Genomic DNA, 26963 nt, shown 5'->3' on the forward strand with positions numbered 1-26963 from the left:
TGGTGAGAGCTATATCGTCTCTTCCTTCCTCAGATGTGTCAGGGTTGGCGTTTCAAAGCTTTCTTTCTTTCTTTCTTTGGTTTCTAGAAGTCAAGAAAATTATAAGAAAATAAACATTATAAGGAATCCTTTTTTTAAAATAATGTATTTTAAAAAACTAATATCAAAAATAGGGTGAAAGTTCGACAAAAAAAGGGTAGTTTTGTAGAAGTCCCGTACCTGGATACGACTATGTTTGGAAGTCGTAGACGGGGTCCACGACTTCAATGCGTGTACCCCACTTTCATTATTTTAAAATTTAAAGATATATATATATATATTTGTGCGGGGATTGAGGCGAGGAGGAATCGAAAAGATAGGGTGGAGGACGCCGGCGGGCGACAGGGTAGGAAAATGCAGACAGCGGTGATTGAATCGGAGGACGGGATAGAGTGGAGGACGGCAACGATTGACGGGGTACGAAAATGGAAACGGCGGCGAAAAATGAATCGCGTCGACCGCGATGGTCATCTTCTCAGTCCTCGGATTCAATCTCGTCGACGGCGTCGAAGTTAAACACGTCGGTTTTTTTTTGTAGCTCGTCTAGTGAGGAGATATTCCGGGGCATAGTAACCCATTGTGCCAACCGCGACGGTGGCGTCTGGAGATTTATCGTGCGTCGACTGCTGTGGGAAAATGGAGAGGGATGAGAAGAAGATGACGGGTAGGGTGGAGGACGGCGAGGAGAAGATGATGGGGTAGGGTGGGGCCCACGTATATAATATCTTTAAATTTAAAAATTAAAAACCTGTGGGGCCCACGTATTAAATATTAAATATATATATATATATTCAATATCTTTAAATTTTAAAATAACGGAAGTGTGGCCACGCATTAAAGTCGTGGACCTCGTCTACGACTTCCAAGCAAAGTCGTGTACGGGGTACACGACTTCCACAAATTTACCCCATTTTTGTCAATAGTTTGGCTTTCACCCTATTTTTGATATTAGTTTTTTAAAATACATTATTTTAAAAAAAGATTCAAGTATAACGCAACCATAAATTTCATTTAAATGTTAAGTACATCCACGTCCTTATCAATGGTAGTAATGGGTAGCACATTTCTTAGATAACTTATATTAGTAATGACAACTTATTATCAACTATTGATTGTTATCATCTGATAACTCTTATCAATCATAATTTTGAATATGAAAAAACCAAAAACACTCGTAATGGTGGCAAATAGAAAGCTACACTTGTAATATCTATGACTTTTAGGGATGAATATGATAGACCAAAAAAATCGAATCGTTGATCGGTCGGTGTCAGTTTTGAAAATTTTCAAATCGATAAATTTCAAGAATATTTTTAAAGAGCTAAACTAACCGACTTTTACTCCTCAACGATCAGTTTGAATATTTAATAAGCCAAACATAATTAGTTCGGTGATGGTTTGATAAAAACAAAATCGACTCGGACCAACCGATGCTCATACTTAGTGGCTATAACTAATAGTTGTTATCAATGATAGCTTTCTATGTGAGAAAAATTAGAAAAGAAAATGTGCAAAAGTAGTTGGACGTGGTCTTTTTAGTCTTTACCAATTTTTGTGCTATTTATGCCATTATTTTATTCATCTGCTATATATTCTATTATTTTTTTGGTTAAATGCATTTATGCAACTGACCCTATTTTTAAATTTGAATCGAATAAATAAATATAAGTGTGAAGTTGTCAAAAATTCCCTTATTTGAATAAAAACGTATAACTTACAAGAATTGAACTTGGAGAGTTTCTAAACAGTTTAAAAATCACTAAAATACTCTATAACTAAACCAAATACCACAGTAATTGACCCACATATCAGACATACCTATCGCATCAAGGACCGCCACATGACTTAATCGCCTATAACGCGAAAACCTTCCTTCATGTCTTTACTACAAGTTAGTTCACTTTTCACCATCACATCACTCCATGTCACCTTCTACACAAAATCTCTAGTGTAAATAATAGATTTAGTACATACATACACACATACTTTATACTGTATTGATATTTATACCACCTGGAATGATAAGCAGACGTTGATAACTTGTAGAAATACAAGTTATTATAGACTTTTAGGTAAAACAATGGAGTCTAAATGCAGGATAAAGTGCCAAACGTGTAGCTTTTACTGCAAATTCATAAAGATAATATATTATAACTTACATAGGTCTCCACGCATGTTTTACCATGCTTTTTTTGTTTTTATCGCTGGATCATGAGGAAAAGAATAATTATAGTGAATCATAAGAACGCATGTAAAAGCTTAAGCGATAGGAAGATTGTCTGGCGATTAACTTCACTAGGTGATAGGTCACATCATCACGAGAAGAGATTCACTAAAAGACAATAATGGTAGTTGGAGTTGATGTTACTTGACAAGGCTGCTTTTGGCGCTGAAATGTGTAGAAGAATAGAAGTTTCCCGCCCAAAGTTTCCTATAAAAGACCTCCATCTTCACCATGTAAGGGAGGTCAGAATGGACCAAAATCTAGAGAGCTCCAAGGGGTTTGTCTCCTTTAGAGTCGGCGGAAGAGAATAGCTCTTCCCCTTCTGTAGAAGTTCTTTCCCTCTTCCCTTCTTCTTCGGTCAACTTCTGAGTGAGAGCTTAGAGTGAGATTAAAGAGATAAACCACCATTTTTCCCCCTAACTTGTAAAAGAGCCAAGGAATGCTCATAAGGCATTCTACAGCTCGGCTCCCCTTCGTACTTTTCAGTTTTGTAATGTTTGACTTTTACATTTTCATGGCTGAAAGGCCTACATCAATCAATACATTGCATATTTATGCACTTTCTTTTTGTCATTTCTTTACTGTTCATCTTGTTAAAGTGACGTACGTAGTTTAAGTTCATGATAAGTGCTTGATAAGGACTCTTTACTTATAAAGTTTATCGTGTTTAGTTGAGCTTCACTCCATGGCTTGGCCAACGTTTATTGCCAATTGCTCGAGAAAGTAAGTAGCAAGGACATAGCTAAACACATGCAGAAAGGAGTTTGGAAAATCTACATCATGATCAGTATTCATTCTAAATGGAGGAGCAATAGTATGGAGAAGTATAAAACAAACTTGTATAGCCGACTCCACAATGGAAGCTGAATATGTAGCAGCTTGCAAAGTGGCAAAGGAAGCAATATGGCTAAGGAAATTCTTGACAAATCTGGAAGTTGTTCCAAATATGCATCTATCAATCACTTTATATTGTGACAACAGTGGTGCAATTGCAAATTCAAGAGAACTTAGAAGACATAAACGGAAAAGGCATATTGAGCTCAAGTACCATCTTATCAAGAAAATTATACATCATGATGATGTTGTAGTGATCCAGATATCTTCTGAGCAAAACATTGTCGATCCTTTTACAAAAGCTCTCACGGCTAAAGTGTTTGAGGATCACCTACAAAGTTTAGGTCTACGATATTTGTAAACTAGGACAAGTGGGAGAGTTATTGGGCATGTGTCCTAGTTTATTATATTCGTATGTTTATTGTACTAATATGTATTTTCTTCTCATGGTTAAATTCATCCCACTGGGAGTTTTAGTCCAAGTGGTAATTTGTTGAAATTCATTTCCTAAAACTCGTAGTTTGTAATTATATTATATTCAATAAAATCATTATTAAGAAAATATTAGTGAAATTGAATATTATAATCTTAAATCCAATAAACTAAGATTCCAAGGCTATTTTGAGTAAACTTGAACTTTATGTAAAGATATAAACATGGATCAAGTTCGAGTATATAGCCTAAATAGTCTATAGCATACGTATAAGGTTAGACACCTTATTTTTAGGGACACTATGCCTTGTTTTGTAGTTAGTACAAACGATGTGATCATAAGTCTTTCATATAGAGACATGAAAGTGGAGGCATCTTATGGAAATAGTTTACATAAGATTGAACCATGAAATAGTCACTTTTACGTTATAACATCGTTTATTGTTTAAAACTAACTATTTTCAATTATTGATGACCTAGATATCTTAATCTTAATCTTGAGCTAACTATGAATTCCTGCTCACATGAGATTATCCTTAGGTCTGCATAGGCAAGAGCAACTCATCAACACTGGCTCAATAAATCATCCATTTCAGGGATAAGACTGAGTGGATAGCTGAGGACATAAGGTGAAAGACGAAATTTATTCCTACCCACTTTACGGTTAGTAGATAGGTTGTTCCTTTAAGAATTGCATCCAAGTCTTGAACAATGGGCTCCACCCTCCCATGGTGGAAAGCAGTACAAACGCCGCGGAATTACAAATCTATTTTACTCTAATTACATCTAAACAATTTTAGAGATTAACATGCAAAAACTACCCTAATTAAACGAAATTAGAGTTTATCGAATGCGTACCTTTGAAGATTTCCAAATCCTCATAATCTCCTCACAAACTCGAAGTTGAGACCACCATTAGAGTTGATCCGCTATTCTTCAGACTAAGAACTAGGCTGTGAGACCCGACAGGTGAAGAAAATTAAGGTAGATAGATGGAATTTGAGGATGAATTTTAGGGCGAGAATTTAAAGAGAAAAAATAATTTGGTATAAATTTTTGCAAAATAAAAAATACCAAAATTTTCAGAAGTCTTTTCTCCTTTGAAATGAATCTTATTTATAACCTAATTACATGGAAAAATGCACGTAATTAGTTTATAAAATTTCAACACCTAACATTCCACTAACTATTAGTGAAACTTAATGAGCTAGGTGTCTACCTCTCATGTAGCCACTTATCTCACTAAGTGTTAGTGTGATTATCCAACAAAATGTTGTTTTTTTCCACTAACTTAGCCCAAGGGCAATATGGTCATTTGATCATTTAAATCAAAATCAAACTTTGACTTTTTCAAATCAAAAGTCAACATTTTGACTTTTTATCAGTTTGTCCGTCTTGACTAATTTCGAACTCCCAAAGATGAATCTGAATTCATTTTTCTAAAATTCAAATCACATTTGAATATAAAGTCAGTCAAAGTTTGACTTTGATTTTTTACAACTTTGACCATTTTCATGAAATTCAAGCTTCTGAATATAAATCCAAATTCATGTTTTATTATTTAAATCATATTTAAACATAAAGCTCTATCTCAAACTGATGACCGAAAATTATATCACATATATTTGTCGGTTTCTCTCTTTACCTAATTTAAATAATTTGAATTATTCCAACATATTGTTCTAAGTCCATATGAGCTGGAAATGGAACCTAGCTAATGGACCTATAGATCATGGGTTCTAACAATTCGAGATTAACTAACTAAAACCTTTTAGCAAGCTAATTAACATTCGTTAACTAATGGGTTATTCCACTAAAGTCTCATAGTTGCACTCCCCTCACTATAGATATATTTCTGTCCACCTGATATAACTATGATCAATAAGTTAATCATTCACAGGTTGTTTATAACCTCGGCTGGATCAAAATACTGTTTTACCCATGAGATTACATCTTGCTCCTTAAGTCCCATTGATCCACTATGGAACAATTGGTTTAAGGTCCAACCTAAACTAAATCCCTCTCCGGCCAATGAGAGGGAAGGGACCCTTGTTTAAGACTTGGATTCAGTTCCTAAGGCAACAACCTATCTACTAACCCTAAAGTGGGTAGGAGTGAATTTTGTCTTGCACCCTATGTCCTTAGCCATCCACCCGATCTTACCCCTAAAATTATAGGCTTATTGGGCCAGCGCTATTGATCTGCCCTTACCTATATAGATCTAAGGATAATTCCATTTGAACAAAAATTCATAGTTAGCTCAGTATTAAGATTAAGTTACCTAGATCATCAATAATTGAGATAGTTAGTTTTATACAGTCAACGGTGTTGTAACTTAAAAGTGACTATTTCATTGTTCTAGTCTTATGTAAACTCTTTGCATAGGAATCTCTCACTTTCATGAATCTACATAAACGATTCAAGATCACATTGTTTATACTAACTACAAAGCGGACCACAATTTATGTAGATTCATGGAAGTGAAAGATTCCTATACAAAGAGTTTACATAAGACTAGAACAATGAAATAGTCACTTTTAAGTTATAACACCATTGACTATATAAAACTAACTATCTCAATTATTGATGATCTAGGTAACTTAATCTTAATACTGAGGTAACTATGAATTTTTGTTCAAATGGACCTTAGGGTTTAGGGTTAAAGCGGACCACATTCATAGTATCTCCAAAATAAGACGTCCAACCTTATTCATACACTATAAACCGTTTGGGAAATATTCTTGAACTTGATCCACATTTATGTCTCTTCATAAAGTTCAAGTCTACACTAGATAACCTCAGGACCTTGATTTATTGGATTCAAGATTATAATATTATGTTTTCACTAATAAGGCCTCAATAACTACTTTATTGAATAGAATATAATTTTAAACTGCAAACTATGAGTTGTAGGACATAAATTCCAACAAATTTCCACTTGGACTAAAACTCCTAATGGGATAAAACAACATTAAATTTAACCGTGAGAGAATTACTCATATGAGTACAATAAACTAAGGCATACACCCAAACATTCTCTCACTTGTTCTAGTGTAGAAACTTTAGTACTATACATGAGCACATAATCGTTTAATGGTTAGGTATAGTACGTAATATTGCATATATCAAATTCCTAATAATAGAAGCAAAATGAATATGTCTCATAACCCCAACTTATTAAGGTGTTTTAGGACATTATTCCATAGACATTTGAATTTCATATTTGTAATGCAACAGATCCTTTTGAAATTCTGCATTTTATATCTAGACAACTTTTTGTCTATATAAGATGCTTGAGACATGATTAGTGATCTATTTTTGTTGTTCTGAACAATTTGGATCCTGAAAACACATTGTGTATTTCCAAATCTTTTATTTTAAATTGGGTAGCTAGTCATTTCTTTACGTCAGTTAGATAATCTACATCATTCATTGGCTTGTTTATAAGTCAATGGATCCTTTAAACCATCACCAAGTGTAACGATTTAATTTTCGATAAAACCAGATAACGGTCAGGCTAATGAACAACCTTCCCCCTACTTCGAGACACTCTCAACTCTTGATGATTCATGATGTGGTTATCATCGAAGAATGTGACATTTGTCGATACAAATTCCTTATTTTTCTTTAGGATAAAAAAAATTTGGTTACACGATGGTTTAGATTTGGGTAGCCAAATCTAAACGATTTTTTTTTTTTAAATTTGACACACGATCGTTTATATTTGTTTACACGATCATTTATTTTCTAAAAATTCTTGGGTACACGATCGTTGATTTTCGAAAGATTCTTGGGTATACGATCGTTTAACTTTTTTTACACAATTGTTTAGATTGGAGTTTAGATTTGGCTACTCCAATCTAAACGATTTTTTTTCAATATTCTTTATACACGATCCTTTAGATTTGACTATATTTTTTTGTACACGATTCTTTAGATTTGGGTCCAAATCTAAACGACGTAAAAAAAGAGATTTGGCTACCCAAATCTAAACGATGTAAGAAAAAATAGGAAAAGAATAAAGACGATGGAAAGAAATCAAACGACGTAAAAAAAGAAGAGAAAAATAAGAAAGACGATGGAAAGAAATCGCAGTGGAAAAAAAAGAAGAAGAAAACAAGACGATAGAAAGAAATCGTAGCGAAGAGGAGAAGAAAGACGAAAGTGCAAACCTGGAATATTTAAAAAATGACTAACTTCGTGGGCTTTGTTACACGAGCCGTAAATATTTTAATGGTTTGTTATATCGTACTATTTCTCCCAAACACATACTATAATAAGGGGTTTTTTAAAAAATATAACAAAGCGGCAAAGTATTTACACTGTATAAAACAATTACGAAAACGAAAAAGCCCCCAAGCCCACCGTGAAAAATACCAAAAATGTTTCATTAACCACGTCATGATCAACAATACACGCGTAATATATCTGGTACACGAACCTTTAGATTTGTTTGTTTAGATATGGTTACAATTTATTTTTTCAATTCTATTGTTTACTTTTGTTACACGATCTTTTAAATTGATTATGTTTAAGTTTGATTACACAATCGTTTAGATTTGGATCCAAATCTAAGAGATTTTTTTTTTTCAAAATTTAGTACACAATCATTTAAATTCGGCTAAATGATTTTTTTAAAAAAAAATTAGTACAAAATCGTTTAGATTTGGCTAAACGATTTTTTTAATTCTTTTGCTACACAATCATTTATTTTTTTTACACGGTCGTTTAGATTTGGCTACTCCAATCTAAATGGTTTTTTTTTTTTAATTCTTTACACAAGATATGAGTAGGAAAAGAAGAAAGATGATAGAAAGAAAGAAATCACAGAAACGAGGAAGAGAATCAAGACGAAAGGACAAACCTAGAATATTTAAAAAATGACTAATTTCATAAGCTTTTTTACACGTCCATAAATAGTTTGGTGTTTTATTACATCTATGAAAATTACCCTTATGATTACACTCCATTGTAATCTTTCCCAAAACGTATATTATAATAACATTATAATCGTTATTCTTCCCCAAAAAGCATATTATAATAACACTACAATCATAATCTTTCTTCAATGAAATATTATCGTAACACACCGTTCTTCATGCTTTCCCAAACACATATTATTATAAGCCTACCAATGATAAACCTTCTCATAAACATATATTATCGTAATCCTTATACCGATGACTCTTTCTCTTCCCAAAGGCACCATTAAAGATTAAAGACAAAGATAATTAGAATTTAGGGCTTCTTTCTCATTCACTCCCTCCACGATCACTCTAACGCATCACCCACACCCACGCCAACGTCCCACGTTAAAAGGGAGCATCGACAGTCACCATCTCCGGCGGCATTCAAAACCATCGTTCACCTCACAAGCACAGCACCCTTCGCCAGTTTGTACCATTTGGTTCACAGCCCACCGCCCTCCGGTAAGCTTTCTTTCCCCACTTTATTTGCTTTCGATGTTCGATGTTAAAAAAAATTTGGATTTTGATTCCAGTACTTCTTCTTCCCTTCTATTTGCTTTGAAGGTTCTAAAAGCTCCTTTTGTCTTTCTGTACTCATGTGAAATGTGATATATGAAAATCTCTCCTAGTGTGGCAAAATTTCCTGAGGGAAAGCTATAAATATATTTTGTTCTTTCTCTAAGATTGCCGAACAATTAAACAATTTTAATCTTGTTGCAATCTTGTTGCTTAACTTCTAAAATTCTTTTATTTGCTTTCAAAATAAAATCCCTTTTATGTTTAAAATACAGTACTCCAACAAACTGATGGAATGAGACATACGGCTCGGTTCGGTTTGAATTATGATAAAAGGATTTACTATTTAGAGTTGGAAGTACAAAGAAAAAAAAATGAAGTTACAGATGTCGACGTGTTTACTCTCTTCTCTTTGACTTTGTTGGAGTTGAAGAACCATTCATTTCCATGCCTTTGCCTCTTCGACAATAATTTTATTAATCACTTTCTTCTCTGACCACTCCCACGTTGTATCCTACTTCCTTATTTCTTCTATTTCCTTCATCTTCTTCCTCTACTACTCTGCTTTGATTTCATTTTTTTTAATTGGGTTTTTGTTGCTCCAGCTTTAGGGTTTTCAATTCCAATTTCTCACTCTCTTCTAGAATTGAAACAGAGTTTGAAAGAAATGTCTACTTTTTCTTCCCTCTCTACTGCTACATCACTCTCCAATATCCCCAGAATGCTTCCTCCAATGGGGAATCTTCATCTCCCATCCTCCCAATTTTTCCCCAACTTCAATTTCAATACCAAAACGTCTCTTTTCACTCTATTCACTTCCACCCACAAGCCCCAACTTTGTTATAGATCTCGCCCTAGGGCCTCCGTTCAATGTCTTTTCACTGGCATTGTTGAAGAAATTGGCCATGTTAAAAACTTGGGTATTGGTGAAAATGGGGGATACGATTTGGAAATCAATGCAAAAACTGTTCTTGAAGGTGTTAACCTTGGAGATAGCATTGCTGTCAATGGAACTTGTCTTACTGTCACTGCTTTTGACCACCAACTATCTGAATTCAAGGTGGGGTTAGCGCCTGAGACGCTTAGGAAGACTTCATTGGTGGAACTCTCGCCTGGTTCACCTGTGAATTTGGAGAGGGCGGTTCAACCAATCAGCCGAATGGGTGGCCATTTTGTGCAGGGGCATGTGGATGGGACTGGGGAGATAATATCTGTGGATCCTGAAGGGGATTCCCTGTGGATTAAGGTGAAGACATCAGAGGCTTTGCTGAATTACATTGTACCAAAGGGATTTATTGCTGTGGATGGGACTAGCTGGACTGTGGTAGATGTTTTTGATGATGAGAAAGCTTTTAACTTCATGTTGGTTGCTTATACTCAGAAAAATGTGGTCATTCCGTTGAAGAAAGTGGGACATTTAGTGAATTTGGAGGTAGATATTCTTGGCAAGTATGTGCAAAGACTCCTCAGCAATGGTGCCATCAATCCCATTAAGTCTTCATGATTACAAAGCCTGGAGGGAAAAAACAAAGGTCCCAATAGTTGCAATCTCAATCTTCTTCTGCATAAAGTTTTTCTCCTGCCTGGTTATGTTTTTAACCATCATCAAATTTGAGACTGAGAATGAGTAAACGATCTGATGTTCTACCGTCTTATTGTCTTGTTGTCTCTGTTGTATTAAAACACGGTTAGACGAGGTGACTACTTGTATTATGAATTTCAACCCTTTTTTCAGTGTAGTAATGCCTAATACTTTTTCAAGGGATTAGGGATGAATAAAGGGTTTGATGTTCTTGATAGAATCCAAATTAAAACCAAACTATATTAAAATATAAAGGATCAAAGCTTAGGATATGAACCAAGTAATTAGTAGAATGAACTTATGCCCTTCCTCTGTTGAGATCACTGAAGTCCTCTATCTACCGAATCAGTTATTGTCTTTGTTTTGTTTTTTTTGATGCAATTATTAATTTCGATCTTTAATCGAACAAACTCTAAAGTTGAGATTGTAAATTTATTTTTAGGGATTTGCGTTCTTAACTTTAAAAATTGTTTCTATTTGGTTTCAAGGTTTCAATTAGTCATAGTTACAATTTTTACCTGTATATGTGATAAATAACAATTTCATCTTTCTAAGTTGAAAAGGTGCTAGGTATAGGCTAAGCCTTCCTAATTTACAATGACTCCAATGTTTCTAGAGTAAGTGTGGTTTAGAACAATTGTGTATACAACGTTTTTTTTCTTTTTCCTTTTTTGAAAACTTGATTTCGTTGTAAATTTGGAACCATGCAAGTAACAGGAATTGTATATTTCCATTGTTTTTCATTTAATAATTAATAGATATATAAATTTCATACTTTAAATTTAATGAAAAAGAAAAGTTCACTTTCTTACCATTTTATTTATAAGTATTAGTAAAATAGAATAGAATTAAAGATAGGGAAAGTACCGGTACAAGGCAGCAATCTCCATCTATGTACCAATTAAATTATGTCAGTATAATTGTGATTTGTTACGTGACAATGTCTTTTTACTATTTTTTTTTTCTAACATACATTAAACATGTATCGTTCTGCTTTATTATGTTTCAAAGAAAAAAGGAAAAAAGAAAAAGAAAAGATGAGTATATTTCAGAAAAAGAATGAGAAAAAAGAAAGGAAATCTCCGCTGCTCAATTAGAGAATGAATCCACATATATCAAGACAATACGGAAATTCATGGATAGCAATGAAGGGAATTTGGATGTAAAGCCACTAAAGCAGGAAAAAGAAAAGGAGACAAATACCAATTCAATTTAATTAAACCTTAACTAATAATCATAAACATTTCAACTCTAAAACATGAAGTTGCATCATTCAAACCCTCACCTTTCAAGATAAAACATAATATAGGATTTTAAATGATACATTTATATAAATTCAAGGTTGAAATTAATACCGTTGTAAAAATTTAAGATCAAAACTAATACAATTGTTAGTTTACAGTTTAATTTGATAAATTTCAAAAGTTCAAAGTTTAAATTTATATAATTATTAATTTATGGTTCAAATTTATACAAATTTCAAAGGATATAAATTGTCCAAAAAAAGAAAAAAACACGTCAACATCTACATCATTTTCCATTTTTCGTCCAATGGCATATCTCAATACCTCATACACATAACTAGTGACATCTACTTCTTTCTTTAATCTTCAAAGTTAGAGATTCAAATTGAAAATATTATATCTACGAGAAAATAAATTTGGGTAGATTTGACAGAACAGGCCGACCCATGAGGTTTAGGAAGGCTTGTATTGTTTAAGTTGGTTTGGTTAATCTAATAAAACAAGAGTTAGACAACTCTCTTCAAATGTAAATTAATGTATGATCAAATGATAAATTACAAGGTTAATATTTTGATATCCTAAAAGTGTAATGAAAAGATTTAAATCAAGCCGCTTCTGAAGTCATCATGTTAGCGTAGATCTACCAATAAAAGTATGAAAAAATTTCATGCACCTCAGGTGTTTCAAGTAACATCGTTTTTTATTAGCAAAAACTGCTTGCATGTCTTACTTTACGGGTGATGGACCACCCCATCCGAATACGTCGAGCAGTGAGAGCTTCTAACAATACTTCCGGAGCATCTTCCAATGCTTCACCCTGTTTTCCGAATTCAACAGAGCTGAACTTTGGAACGAGTTGAAGCTCAGAGAGTAGGCTAGCTGCCGCTGCAGCAGTGCAGGTACGGTCCCATGATGGTTGAGGCCTTAACATTCAGACGAGCTCTTATGAGTCAATATTCTATAAAAGAATCATGCTTTCCCCCCAAGACTCGTGAAAACCCAGTCCATATATTGGATAACTGTCTCAAATTCTTACCTGAGTTTATGCATTGCAGAGGACCCCGTAGACAATGACATGCATGGAATGTCCTCCCCCCAAACCAATATAGCTTGCTCCTACATAATTACAACAATCATCACATCAGAATATAGTTTTTAGAGTAGTTTCCAGAAGTTTGGTCTACCACAGTCTGAATATCAACCACACGATGAACCTAAGCTATCAATCAACCATCCAAATCTGAAAAAAGAGCCAAAAGAACATTATGAAGGTTCAAACCAAATTGACGTTTTTCTTCTGTTGATTTCACAGCCTCCTAAAGGACCTTGATACTTGGAACAAGGACCTATTGTTGGGATGTTCATTTCACTGTAGTGATGGGGATATTTGAATATAAGAGCCGACAAAAGCTGGTTGAGGCCCAGTTCATTTTGGGTAATTGATAGAACACCACAGGAAGTGTCTATTTATATTGATATGAAATGGTCATTACACGAATTGAAAGACTCCTCGTGAAACAAAGGAGTATTGATCACAATGACAGAATTCACAATAAAATGTTCAAACAATTACAAACAGAAAAGTAAAGACTCGAGAACAATTGCATAAGACCCTGGACCCTCTGCTTCTCCTTTCTCTCTAGGAGTCGGCAGCCTTCCTCTACAAAATTTCCATCCCTTATCCCCGTAACTTCCCTTCTTTTTATCTCTTTCTTCTAACTTCCGGTCCCACCAGAGTGGTCCAACCCTCTCTCAACTTCTCCTCCATTCCCACATGCGTTGATATTTTTATTTCTTCTACTATATTTAAATATTAACGGTGGCCTAACAGTAGTGCCATCTAAAAGTACGGAGTTTATATTTATAATTGCTTTCCTGGACAAAATCTCCAGAAACCTAGATCCTACGGTGGTCCAACTTCATAAGATCACTCATTCAGGAATCATGGAGTAAAAGAAATTTGAGAATCCTTCTTAATATTGCTGACAGACGGGGGAGCTAGATGGCCGGCCTTGTTTTGGAGTACTCAAAAATTCTGTCCTTGTATGTCATGAGGCTTATATTGTTAAAAATTGGCAAGTTTTGGTTTCACATTTGCTTGGGGGGATTTTCTTATTTGACCATGTTTTTGTTAGATAAAATGAAACGATAAAAATTAAGACAAACTAATTCAAATTCCTGTCCTTATATGTGTCATGTGGCTTATATTATCAGTCATTTTGTCATGGGATTTCTCCGGTAATTATCCAGTAGATAACCTAGAAGACATAAAACAAAAATGCTACATAACGTTACCTTAAGTCGGTTGAAAATTGCAGCAGAGTTGCTCCAAGTACCGTCAATCAAAAAACAAATTCAGAATTCCCTCTCCATCAGTCTACGAGCAGAATCAACTAGAACATTACGGCATGATCAACTGGAAAAACAGAAAACTTCAGAAGTTTGGCCAAAAAACAAAACATCAGCCAGAATACAAAGTACGTCCTTTGAAATGTATGGTTGAATAGCTGAGCCTAGAAGCCTTCCATAAATAATGTTCCACAGGTATATCCAACCATAAAGGTCACAAATTGTGGTAATGTTAAATTTTTTCCACTATGTAGTCTATACTTTCATCATTACTATTTAATAATGTGTATAATCAAGAAGGGACATTAACTACACTGCTTCAGAAGATATGTACCATTTGCTGTGTGTTTTCTTGCTTAGTTGAGAGCTGAAGGCCTCCGGAACACCTTTGGAAGTTGCATTCTTGTTGGGATAAAGGCAACAAACTTTGCTTTTACCTGAGTAATATTCGGAAAATCACAGTAAACAAAAGAAGAAAAGAGTCTAAATGCCATACCAACTTTCCTAATGAGTTATTACAGTGAAGACCATACGACAGTTTATGGATGCTAACTATCCATATAAATCTGTTAGATATCCAAAGACAAAAAATATACGGAAATGCTGAAGAAAACTATATTGCAATTTAATGAAGAAATTACAATATAAACTAGAAATTTTACTTGCACCCTTTCCTCTTGATATCTCTCCCAAGCTCTAGTTAACTCACTAAATGTCTAACTCCCTCCTTCCCCACTTTATTTATTTACTAATATACACTCAATATCCTAATAACCTAAGAAGCACCGACACTCCTAAAATGGACAAGTGTCAGTGTTGGACACATGTCCTACACGCCAAGCTGGCGTGTCGTTTATTATATTATTAAAATTTTTATTTAAGACACGGCTGGAGACACCTCTAGGACACGGCAACCTGCAAATTTTTAAAAAGACAACTAAAATATGAGGCTTTAAGCCCAAGCCCAGCCCATCGGTTTTAAAACCTATTTTAGTTTGGTACCCATTCTTTTTCTTGTTGTTGCTAAGTGTCATAATCACAACCTTTAAAACTCGGGACGGGCGATTGTGCGGCTTATTATAACTTAGTCAACAAGTCAGTTGTGCTAAATCCGAAAGTTGCGGGCAAACTCACAATATGACGTAGCCTCCGAATAGAACACTGATTTCCTTTACGATTTCCTTCCCTTTATTGAATTCAGAAACAATTAAGAAATCTCAATCCTTTTCTCAACTCTCCAATGTACTTCTCTCTCTCAAAAAGTTACAAAGGCCTAAACAATTCTAACAAAAATCTCATGCCCTCTCTTCACTTCCCAACTTCCTATTTATAACCATCTAACTACCACCTAACTAATTACCTTTATACCCCTACACTATACTAATCTAGGTATCTAACACCTCCCTTCACGTTTTTCAAAAAATGTTTTTATAAAACAGGAGAGGAAAAAAACATTGAAAACATCATTAAAGAAAGTATTGAAGACTGTCAATTGCAAAGAAAGCTTAGATTGCAAAGAGTACGACAAGGCTTGGTCGGAGATTCAACTAGTGGATCTCCCCTATAGTACATTTTAAACTTTTTTGCTTTGACAGGCTTGCATGTGAAAAGTGTGAAATGTCAGTTAAAAGTTCAATGACATCAAAATGAAACCGATAGACTAAACTAAGTACAAAACATAAAGATAAGGTTGTTTGAGGATGATTTTCTCCACTTTCCTTAAACGCAGTCACTTGAAGACCAGCATTGTGATTTAATTTCTTTTTCCCCTTTTTTTTTGTTTTTTCTTACATTGTTTCCAATTTTTTCTCTTATCATCCATTTCTGTTTTTATTTATTTTCTTTCTCTTCCGTTTTTTTTCCTTTAATTAAATCTAGTTTTGTTTTTATTATTTTTCATTTTTAAAATCTTTCTTTTTTCTTCACCATTATTTTTATTTAAAATCTGGATCAACTAGTAGTCGACAAAAATATAATTCTATGGTTGTTATTTTGATGTTTTCAAAAGTATTATTTCACAATATATGCATCATATATATTTGTGTCGCATCGTATCCGTGTCACATGTCGGTTTCTGTGCTTCTTAGCTAATAACATTCCTACCATATTACTCATAGATTCAAAATTTCATAGTAATATCATAAATGTCTTAAATAAATACTTATCTTCTTAGACCTAGAATAATATAAATTTAGCTCTGGCTACAGTAAATAAAGCTGTAGGCTTGTTAAAGGTTGTACAAGGAATATGTAAGGCCCGTATTATCCATCAGTTTAAAAGAAAGTATAAAAGAAAGGGCAAGAAAGTAAATGTACAGGGGACAGAGCTGGGAGAGAGAAATAAAGAAAGGAATGATGCTGGGGGAGCCCACTAATGATGACTAGTATAAATAGAATAATTTAGGGATCGGTGAGGCAAGTTTTATTTTGGAAAAGACTGTTGTCTTTTAGGGAGGAGTCGACGGTCATATCAAAGGCTGGGCTATTTCTTTGTTTTCCTTTGCTTTTCTGGTGTGTATTTCTTGCTGTTTATCTACATTTCTCTGGATATTTTCCTTGTGAACCTTTCGTTTATTGAATACAAGTAATCCACAGAGTGCAGCCTCTGTTTCTACCATTTTTGTTGGGATTATTATTGTCTTTTGGGAGGGAAATCCTAACATATTGGTATGAGAGCCATAAATTTGGGGGTTGTGACAAGATTATTGGCGAATAAACAAATGGAACAGCACTTGTGAGGTAGAACATCTTAGATTCTTGATGTTTCTTTAGGTTCTTGATGTTTCTTTAACTATTTCTTAAGTTTTTTTATTTTAGTTTAGGTTTATTATTCTTGTATTTTGAGTTAGTTCAAAAATAACTAACTGATAACAAAGTTAGTTTACAAAATAATTAACTCATAACTAATTCTTGTTTAGCTTTCGGCCTATAAAAGGCTCCCATATTCGTTAATAAAATCATCTTGAGGTATTATCATAAAAACTCCCATGCTTTGCATCAGCTTGGGAGGTACTGAAAAAGAAGTTCTCGGTCTGAAGGAAATGATGCTCGAGTTAAAGAAGGTTGTGGACCAAATGGCTGATGACATAAGAGAAAATAGCTCATACCGAAGGAGAGATGAGTCGGGGACATCCAATGGATCTGTGATGAAACTAAAGGGGAAAATGGATGACTTGGAACCTCCTCTGGACAACACGATAGAGACGGTGGATAGAAGTAAGTATTAAAAGTTGTAAATGCCCTTGTTCCTCGGAAAGAACACAGAATCTTGGGTTTACCGTGCAGAACACTTTTTCGAGATTAATGAACTTCCAGAAGCTGAAAAGGTAAAAGTTGTTGTGATGAGCTTTGGCCAAGATGAAGTAGACCAGTATAGATGGAGTCACAATAGAAAGAAAGTTGAATCATGGTCAGATTTGAAAGAGAGAATGTTCCATCATTTTAGCGACACTCAACAAGGAGTTTGAGAGCAAGACTAATTAGGATTACCCAAGATGGATCCTACAGTGATTATGTTAAGAAATTTTTAAACTACTCTGCCCCTATTTCGAACATGGAAAGTGTGCTCATGGAAGCATTTATAACCGGGTTAGAACCCTCTTTACAGGCAGAAGTAACCAGCCGACACCCCTTGACATTGGAAGAATGTATGAGAGAGGCTCCGCTTGTTAATGATAGAAATATAGTAGTTAGCAACAGTGGAATTAATCAACCAAGGGTTTAGTGGAGCTGTGAACCAAGTCTTCAAGAAAACAATGGAAGGGGAGAAAAGAAACAACAGCAAGGCAGAATTTCAAATGAAACAAATAACTATCCCTATCAAGGGAAACTACAGCGAAGGTGAACCTCCTATGAAAAGGCTGTCAGATGAGGAATTTCGAGCTAGGTTGGATAAGGGCCTCTGCTTTAGATTCAATGAGAAGTATTCACATGGTCACCGTTGCAACGTCAAGGAAAAAAGAAAACTCATGCTATTCATTATGAATGAAGAAGGGGGAGAGGGAGAAGGCAATGTACTGATAGAGGGAGATGAAGAAGTAATGGAGTTGAAAAACCTTGAAGTTCCAGCTAAAACTGAAATTGAAACGAGGACAATCATGGGTTTCTCCTCTAAAAGAACCATGAAACTAAGGATAGGGAGGTCTTGATACTTATTGACAGTGAAGCCACCCACAATTTTATTCACCAAGCATTAGTGGAAGAGCTGAAATTGACCATTGACGAAGGCATGGCTTTTGGGGTAACCATTGGTGATGGGTCAAATAGAAGTGGAAAAGGGTTATGTACAAGAGTTGAAGTGAAGCTACCAAAACTCACTATCATTGCTGATTCTTTAGCAGTTGAATTAAGGCGAGTGGATCTAATCCTAGGGATCTAATCCCAGGGATGCAATGGCTTAGTACTACTGGCCTCATGAAAATTCATTGGGCCAACTTTGACTATGTCTTTCAAAGTGGGTGAGAAGAAAGTCACATTGAGGGGGGATCCATCACTAGTTAAGGCAGAATGTTCCCTCAGAACTATCACCAAAACTTGGGAAGAGGAAGATCAAGGTTCCTAGTAGAGTTCCAAATATTTGAAATGGAAGAAGAGCACGATTGGTACGAAAAAACAGTGGAAAAAGGGGAGGAATAGGATCTGCCAATGATCAAGTCTCTACTTAAACAATATGAAGATCTTTTTTCTACCCCATCCGAACTGCCACCTAAGAGAGGAATTGATCATTGCATCCTAACAGCACCCGGACAAAAACCGATCAATGTAAGACCCTATAAATATGGTTACCTACAGAAAGGGGAAATTGAAAATCTGGTGGAAGAGATGTTACAGGCTGGAGTGATCAAACCTAGCCATGGTCCATACTCCACTCCGGTTCTGTTGGTGAAGAAAAAAGATGGGGGCTGGTGTTTCTCCATTGATTATAGGAAGTTAAATCAAGCTACGGTCTCGGATAAGTTTCCATTACCGGTTATAGAGGATCTTCCGGATGAATTACATGGAGCCTCCATATTTTCCAAGCTGGATTTACGATCGGGGTACCATCAAATCAAGATGAAGGAAGACGACATTGAGAAAACTGTTTTTAGAATGCATGAAGGCCACTACAAATTTTTGGTAATGTCATTTGGCCTTACAAAATGCCCCAGCCACTTTCCAATCTCTCATGAATTAGGTATTTCGCCCTTTCTTAAAAAGGTTTGTACTGGTTTTTTTATGATATTCTGATTTATAGTAAAGATGTAACTGAACATGAAAAGTATTTAGGGATGGTTTTTGCCATTCTAAGAGATAACAAGTTATTCGCGAATAGAAAAAAATGTGTGATAGCCCACTTAAGAATTCAATATCTTGGCCATTGGATATTCGTTAAAGGAGTAGAAGCAGATGGGGATAAGGTACAGGTTATGATGAATTGGCCTCAACCAAAGGATGTAACTGGGTTGAGAGGATTTCTGGGACTGAAAGGTTATTATAGAAGATTTGTGGAAGGTTATGGTAAAATTGCAGCTCCCTTGACCAGATTGTTGAACACATTTAAATGGGATGGGACAGCCATTGAAGCTTTTGAAAAATTGAAGACAGCGATGATATCAGCCCCTGTTTTAGCCCTTCCGGATTGGTCCCTCCCATTTATCATTGAGACTGATGCTTTAGGAAAAGGGTTAGGGCAGTCTTTATCTCAAAATGGGCACCCTATTGCTTTCTTCAGCCAGAAGCTTTCTATTTGTGCTCAAGGTAAATCAATATATGAAAGGGAATTGATGGCTGTGGTGTTTGTTGGCAGTGCAGAAATGGAGACATTATGTGCTTGGTAGGAAGTTTACTATCATCTCGGACCAAAAGGCTCTTAAGTTCTTGCTGGAGCAGGGGGAGGTGCAACCCCAGTTTCAAAAATGGCTTACCAAACTACTCGGATATGACTTTGAAATTCTCTACCAACCTGGGTTACAGAACAAGGCTGCTGATGCCTTATCAAGACTGAAAACAACAGAAGAACAACCTAAAGAATTAGCTGTAATGAGTGCTCTGGGTATCATTGACTTAGAGGTGGTTTTGAAAGAAGTTGAAGATGATCCTGAACTTCAAAGATTGATTGAAGCTGTTCAAAAAGACCCAGAAAGGTATGCCAAATATCAGCGGTCTAATGACAAATTGCTTTATAAAGGAAGATTGGTCCTTTCCAAATACTCTACCTTGATACCAACCCTATTACACACATTCCAGGACTCTATTTTAGGAGGGTATTCTAGATTTCTAAGAACCTATAAACGCATGAGAGGAGAAATTTATTGGGATGGGATGAAAAAAGATATCAAGAATTATGAGGAGCAATGCGACAGAAACAAAACGGAGTCAACTTTACCAGCAGGGTTACTTCAGACTATCCCTGTACCCGAACTCATGCTTGAAGATTGGACCATGGATTTTGTGGAAGGTCTACCAACGGCAGGAAATATGAATGCAATAATGATTGTGGTGGATAGGCTAAGCAAATATGCCTACTTTGTGACATTGAGACACCCCTTCTCGGCTAAACAAGTTGCTGAAGTCTTTATTGATAAAGTGATAAGGAAACATGGAGTACCAAAAGCCATCATTACTGACCAAGACTAAAATTTTCTAAGTAACTTTTGGAAGGAACTTTTTCCACTATGTGCACTTCTTTGAAGAGAAGCACAACTTTCCATCCCAAACAAATGGGCAAACAGAGAGAGTTAACCGTTGCCTAAAGACTTACCTAAGGTGCTACTGCAATGAACAACCCATCAGTCATCCTATCAATGAGCTAGCTATTATGTGCACATAATGAGTCAAGACAACCATGGAGTGAGAGGAACAAATCGCGGTGAGAAGTTAGCCAATGCGTTGAAAGGAGCGTATTGAGCTTAGCAGCCTGAGCAATGGGAAATGAACCTAGGTTTCTCTAAGGGATGCGGAAGATGACATACAGGTTATCGAAGTAGTCTATGCGTAGGAATGGTTCATTATCCTAGTAAAAGAAATGAGGACTAATGTGTGTTTATGCGATGAAATGAGGTCTTGAAGCCTGTTTATGTTATGAAAATGAATTTGTTGGTTGAATTGTATTCCCCAAAAGGTTTTCAAAAGCATCACTCACTAAGTTTTCGACTTACGTTTTTAAGTTTTCCCTCCCCAGGTGATCAGACGTTGAGATAAGGTTAACAAAGCAAGGCGAGCAAGCAAGGGTTTAAAGTTTGGAAGTTGTTGATGGCACTTAAGTTTATTTGTTATAATTCTTGTTTTAAGGATGTATGTGAAGTGTTAATTACATAACGCACGATTTAAGAAATAAGAAGTGGTTTGATTATTAGTTGTGTTATTGAAGTTGTTGAGGTTCTGTAGCTTATGTTATGTTTTGAATCACATATTTGTTTAAGTTCAAAGACACTAGTCGCGTCACGTGCCGCATATCGAGGTTTGGGATGCATGTGGGGCGGGGCGTGACATGCACTATGAAGGAACACCTCAGAAATGCTCAAGATAAAATAAAGAAGTATGCTATATGAAAAGAAGACAAGTGGAATTCCATGTGGGAGATTTGGTATTCTTGAAGATTAGACTGTATCATCAAACCTCCATGAGCAAGAAAAGAAATGAGAAGTTATCACCTATATACTTCGAACCTTACAAAGTACTAGAAAGAATAGATCCTGTTGCTTATAAACTAGATCCAGTGATCAATACATACGGTGTTCCACGCATCACAGCTCAAAAAGGTGATAGGAGAACATACCAAAGTACAGCTTTGATTGCCAGTGGTGGAAGACCAGGAAACTCTTAGGGACGTCGATCACAAGAGTGAGTTGTGCTTGTTGCCAAACAACACACATCTAATAGGAGGAACCTTTAAAAAATTCCAAAGACAAACACCAAAAAATCATCAAAATTTTGGAAGAATGGACAATAGCCGATCAAGGAACACAACGAAGAAAAAATAAAATAGTTGGTATAGGCAAGAAAGTCAAATTACCTCCCAAACAGCTGGAGACACCTCTAGGACACGGAAACCTGCAAATTTTTAACAAAACAACTAGAAAATGAGGCATTAATCCCAAGCCCAGCCCATCGGTTTAAAACCTATTTTAGGTTGGTACCCATTCTTTTACTTGTTGCTGCTGAGCTCCCACACCGCACGGTGGATTTTATCCACCTACCTTAAACGCAGACACTTGAAGACCCATTAACCCTGCGATTTGATTTCTTTTTCCCCTTTTTCTGTTTTTAGCATTGTTTGCAATATTTTTTTCTTTTATCATCCATTTCTGTTTTTATTTATTTTCTCTCTTCTGTTTTTTTCCTTTTATTAAACCTATTTTTTTTTTTTTCATTCTCTTCCATTATTTTCATTTTTAAAATTTTTCATTTTTTTTTTACCATTATTTTTATTTAAATTTTGGACCAACTAGTAGTCAGACAAAAAATTAATTTTATGGTTGTTATTTTGATGTTTTCAAAAGTATTATTTCACAATACATGCCATCATATATATTTGTGTTGTGTCGTATCCGAGTCACGTGTCAATGTCTATGCTTCTTAGCTCATAATTCTCATAGATTTAAAATTTTAGAGTAATATCATAAATGTCTTAAAGAAATACTTATCTTCTTAGACCTAGACTAAGATAAATTTAGCTCTTGCTACAGTAAATAAAGCTATAGGCTTGTTAAAGGTAACATAAGGAGTTAAAGGTTACTCAAGGTGTTAATGATATATAATTAAATTTATCCTCAACCACAACTAAGCTTTTGATTAAATTGGTGGTTTAAGATGGTATCAGAGCAGGTGGTTTAGGGAGGTTATATGTTCGAGCCTCTGAGTTGTTGTTTCCTCCCCACTTGTTGACCCTTTCAAATATTTCAAGCTCACAAGTGGAGGGAGTGCTATTGATATATAATTAAATTTACCTAGTGGTTTAAGACAAGGAATACAATTACCTGCCGAATGCATTCCACATAATTTCTTCATGTTCAGCGATACCGTATAGGGACAAAGTTGTGGCTTCTACACCAAATACTTGAAATAGCAACTTCCCTGTGTTGTTCTGCCACAGAAAATCCTGAACAATAACTCTAGATAAACTTCACGTCAAGTTTAGTAGATGAGAATTATAAAGAATCGACCAGCGATAGACAGACCTTTGGATGCATATATAGCCAAAACCGTGCTCCATCCCATAGAGAATAATGCTTGACTCTTGAACACATACAATCCTCAACAGGCAGCCAGCACTAAACAGATTCAAAAGAACACAACAAAGGTAGATAAGTTACATAAAGTAACAATAAGGGTCTGTAGATAGTAAACAACCTATCAATTCTTAATAAATGCATTGGAAAAACTCATTCATCAAACCCGTTTTGTTAATATAGAACCCCAAAATACACAGAATGACTTAAGATTGATTTATTATACCTTTTGACAAAGATAATCCCGGCTCCCAAGTAAACGACATGCAATTTGTTGAGCAGAAAAGAATTGCAGTTTCTGCTCAGAACTACCTAGAGCCTTATATGTAGCTCGGTGTTTTTTGTCCTCCTGAGTTTTGAAATATCCCTGAAATAAGACCAAAGGTTAACATTAACAAGGCAATCATTTGCACAATGAATAAAATAAGGAGCTAAACATATAGCACCACGGCTTCGTGGTTCATGGAAGGGTTATCTAAACTTGATTCGCATTCCACACGTTTAATAACCAAAAAGGATACTGCAGGAATAGTTCTGCCATTTCAGAAGCAAGGAGAATTACCATTTTTTTTTTTTTTTTTTTTTGTGATAAGAGATAACTTCATTCAAAAACAGGAGCCAAATGAAACAATCTAGGGGACAAACTGATGAGGCATCACTTTTCCCAAGAGAGGGATTCCAAAAAGACCTTCCAATCTTTAATGATGGAGACTATGCAGTAGTTACAAAAAAATTCCTATGCAGAGCACTAAAAAATGTTAATACATGTTCACAAAATGAACCAAAATTTTGAATTTAAAATCTTTGCAAATTATCCCTTGGGGGCCTTAACCAAAGAATCCTAGTATCGCTACTTAAAAAAGGGCTTCATGAGATTTAGAAGCCAGATTCTGATGTCTTAAGGATGGCATCAAATCAACAAGAAGTATGCAAAGGAGTTTCCAACTTTTTGTAGTAAAAATAAATACGGTGGACAAAATGTGGTCTACGGATTCCTCACCAGAGGAGCATTTTTTGCAAACTCATGGAGATATAGATAGGTACGAAGTGTCTTCTAAAACCTTTCTGCACATTAAGACTCCTAGAAGGAAAGGTCTAAAGGAAGAACTTAAGATTTTTAGGGAAGTTTCCATCACATATCTGCTTGGCTAAATTCAGGTTTAACTTACTTTATCTGTGGGTCAAGTTGAAGATTAGGGGATTTACATGATAATTTCCCCAGTTTTCAAAAGTTCAGGAACATTAATAATCATTCTGACTTACAAAGACAAGCTCCCGGCTTGAGGAAGAATTGAGCTGAACATCTCTAACCAACTTGCCTTTTGTGTTGGAAAAATCCATAAACTTTATTTAGGGAACGAGTTGCAAGATGGGTTATAATCTTCCGACTACCCAAGTCTCCTGCCAATGCTAAGTTAAAAAGTGATCCTTTTTCCATGAAAGACCTGGTTTTACTTTTAGAAACGTCAATCCATCCCAAGGATCACGGAAATTACTACCAGCTGCTGTTGGGCGGACGAACAGAGATTATCTAAACTCTACTTCTAATAATAAGACTCCATGTGACATTCACTTCGTTTAAGAAATTCCAAAACCATTTTGAAAGAGAAGACATGAATCAATCTAAAATTCCAAGTTGCCGTTTACTCCATTAGCAATATCTAGATGAGTTGAATGATTACAAGGGATATAGAAACAATAATTGAGTATAGGATTTAATAGACTCTGTTGCAGTATCAACCAAAACGTAACAAAGTAAAAGAAGAGGCGGAAAACATATCCAATGGGTTTGTGGCAAACCTGAAGTTTGCCGCCATTACCACCAAAACTCATTTGGGCATCAAGATTTTTCTCCAAGACCTTCAATTCGTCTATAATTTCCGTAACCATGGTGGGAACAGGAGAGGTGGAGCCCCAACCCTGCCACTCCTGCAAGGTGATCGGAGTTTCTGTTGGTTTAGAGGTGGAGGAGTGGGCGTCGGGGTTTCTGGTGATGGAACCCATCTGGGTTTTGATTGAAAAGGCGCGAGACGGGTAGCGATTGAAAGTAGGGGCAAAGGCCCTTAAAGTTGACACCATCATGGACTTGTTTCGTCCGGTTTCTTCACTTCCATTTTAAGCTCACAGTCAGCTTAGCTTAGCCATTTCCTTTGACCTTTCCATTGTCACCAAATTGGGCCATCAACTCATCGGGCTATAAAATTTGGATTAGGCTTCCTCCGGAAGATACATCAGATTGTATTAAAACTTACATATTTATCCTATTAATTAATTTCATCTGATGCTCTTACATTGATAATCAATAATTTTTTTGGAATATAGTATATTTATTTTTTAGTACGATTGTATGGGTGGCTTAGAATGACTAATAGTTAGTTATTTTTGACACATTTACCTTAGTTGTCTAATTCCTTCAAATACAATATTTTGTATGAAGTTTTTTTTTTCTTTTGCTATTGTAGTTATATTCCACTACACTTTTGCATCTTATATTCCTTCGGTCTAGTAATCTATGCAAACTAGTTGGTGAATAATATGGTGTATTTGATGTGTATTTCATATTGAAATATAAGTTAATTTTCATAAATATACAACAAACCAGCAAAATATTTATGGCTCGTGTAACAAAATCAAAAAATTCATGAAGTTGGTCATTTGTTTAAATATTTTGGGTTTGCCATTTTTTTTCATCATCTTTCTTTCCATCGTTTTTCTTCTCTTCCTCTGCTACAATTTTTCCTTTCCCATCATCTTTCTTTTCTTCTGGTACCATTTTTCTTTTATATTTTTTTTTCAATCAATAAATCTGATATTATTTGGTGCAAGATCATGTATCAAATATAAAAGATCTTGAACAAAATCATTGAACTTAAAACAATTTAGGTAACCAAATTTAAGGCTGAGTACCAAAGCATCGTTGAGAAAAAATAGTTTAGATTTGATAGTCAAATCTAAATAATCCTATAAGTAACAAAGAATCTTGAAAAAAACCGTTTAGATTTGGCTAGTGTAACCAAATCTAAACGATTGTGTATTGAGGAATATATTTGGATAGCTAAATCTAAACGATCGTCTAACAAATAATAGTCAAATTTAAACGACTGTGTACAAAGAATCTTGAAAAAAATCGTTTAGATTTCGGTAAACGATTGTTTAGCAAAATCTAAATGATATTGGTACAAATTGTTGTTTGATTTTTTTAGTGATTATTCCCATGAAAAAGTTGCAACTTAGCTAAATTGAACTCTAATAATATTAAAATAAAGTTTATGGCAAAATATGTGCAACTTAGCATGTTTAATAGTAAAAGTTGACTTTTTTAAAGATGATGGATAAGATAATTTAATTAACAAACTTATACTACAAAATTTTTAGGAAAGGGTAAAAAACACAACATTTCATAAAATATTTACGATTCATAGAAAGTTAAATATAATTAATTTTGTCTTTTAGTTGTTGTTTTGTTTTATGAAGTGTAAATAATTTGTTTTTTTAAAAAAAAAAAACTCTAAATTTGTTTATTTTAAATAACCTAAAAATTTGTAAAAAGAAAAATAAAAGGTAACCA

General features: G+C 35.0%; 2 protein-coding genes across 6 annotated transcripts; one reads left to right on the top strand and one right to left on the bottom strand.

The window, feature by feature from the left end:
• The first annotated feature begins 8774 nt into the window (after positions 1-8774).
• On the top strand, positions 8775-10773 carry LOC103490522 (riboflavin synthase-like). The gene is made up of 2 exons (XM_051091520.1): positions 8775-8958; positions 9288-10773. The coding sequence occupies exon 2, from the start codon at positions 9680-9682 to the stop codon at positions 10514-10516; it is 837 nt and encodes a 278-aa protein (XP_050947477.1). The 5' UTR covers positions 8775-8958; positions 9288-9679; the 3' UTR covers positions 10517-10773.
• Positions 10774-12344: 1571 nt separating this feature from the next.
• Positions 12345-25519, bottom strand: LOC103504245 (uncharacterized). Of its 5 annotated transcripts, none has more exons than XM_051091522.1 (10): positions 25196-25516; positions 23622-23762; positions 23345-23437; positions 23144-23250; positions 22180-22217; positions 21943-22053; positions 14522-14624; positions 14134-14254; positions 12875-12954; positions 12345-12761 (listed from the first exon to the last, which is right to left on the bottom strand). In XM_051091522.1, the coding sequence occupies exons 1-6, from the start codon at positions 25475-25477 to the stop codon at positions 22040-22042; spliced, it is 675 nt and encodes a 224-aa protein (XP_050947479.1). In that variant the 5' UTR covers positions 25478-25516; the 3' UTR covers positions 12345-12761; positions 12875-12954; positions 14134-14254; positions 14522-14624; positions 21943-22039. The 5 variants fall into 5 exon arrangements, with proteins under 5 accessions (XP_050947479.1, XP_050947478.1, XP_050947481.1 ...); XM_051091521.1 differs by having other exon boundaries at positions 23144-23265; XM_051091524.1 differs by lacking the exons at positions 21943-22053; positions 22180-22217 and having other exon boundaries at positions 25196-25518.
• Positions 25520-26963: the final 1444 nt, after the last annotated feature.

Source organism: Cucumis melo, chromosome 11 (assembly GCF_025177605.1).
Source record: "Cucumis melo cultivar AY chromosome 11, USDA_Cmelo_AY_1.0, whole genome shotgun sequence".
Taxonomy (NCBI): domain Eukaryota; kingdom Viridiplantae; phylum Streptophyta; class Magnoliopsida; order Cucurbitales; family Cucurbitaceae; genus Cucumis; species Cucumis melo.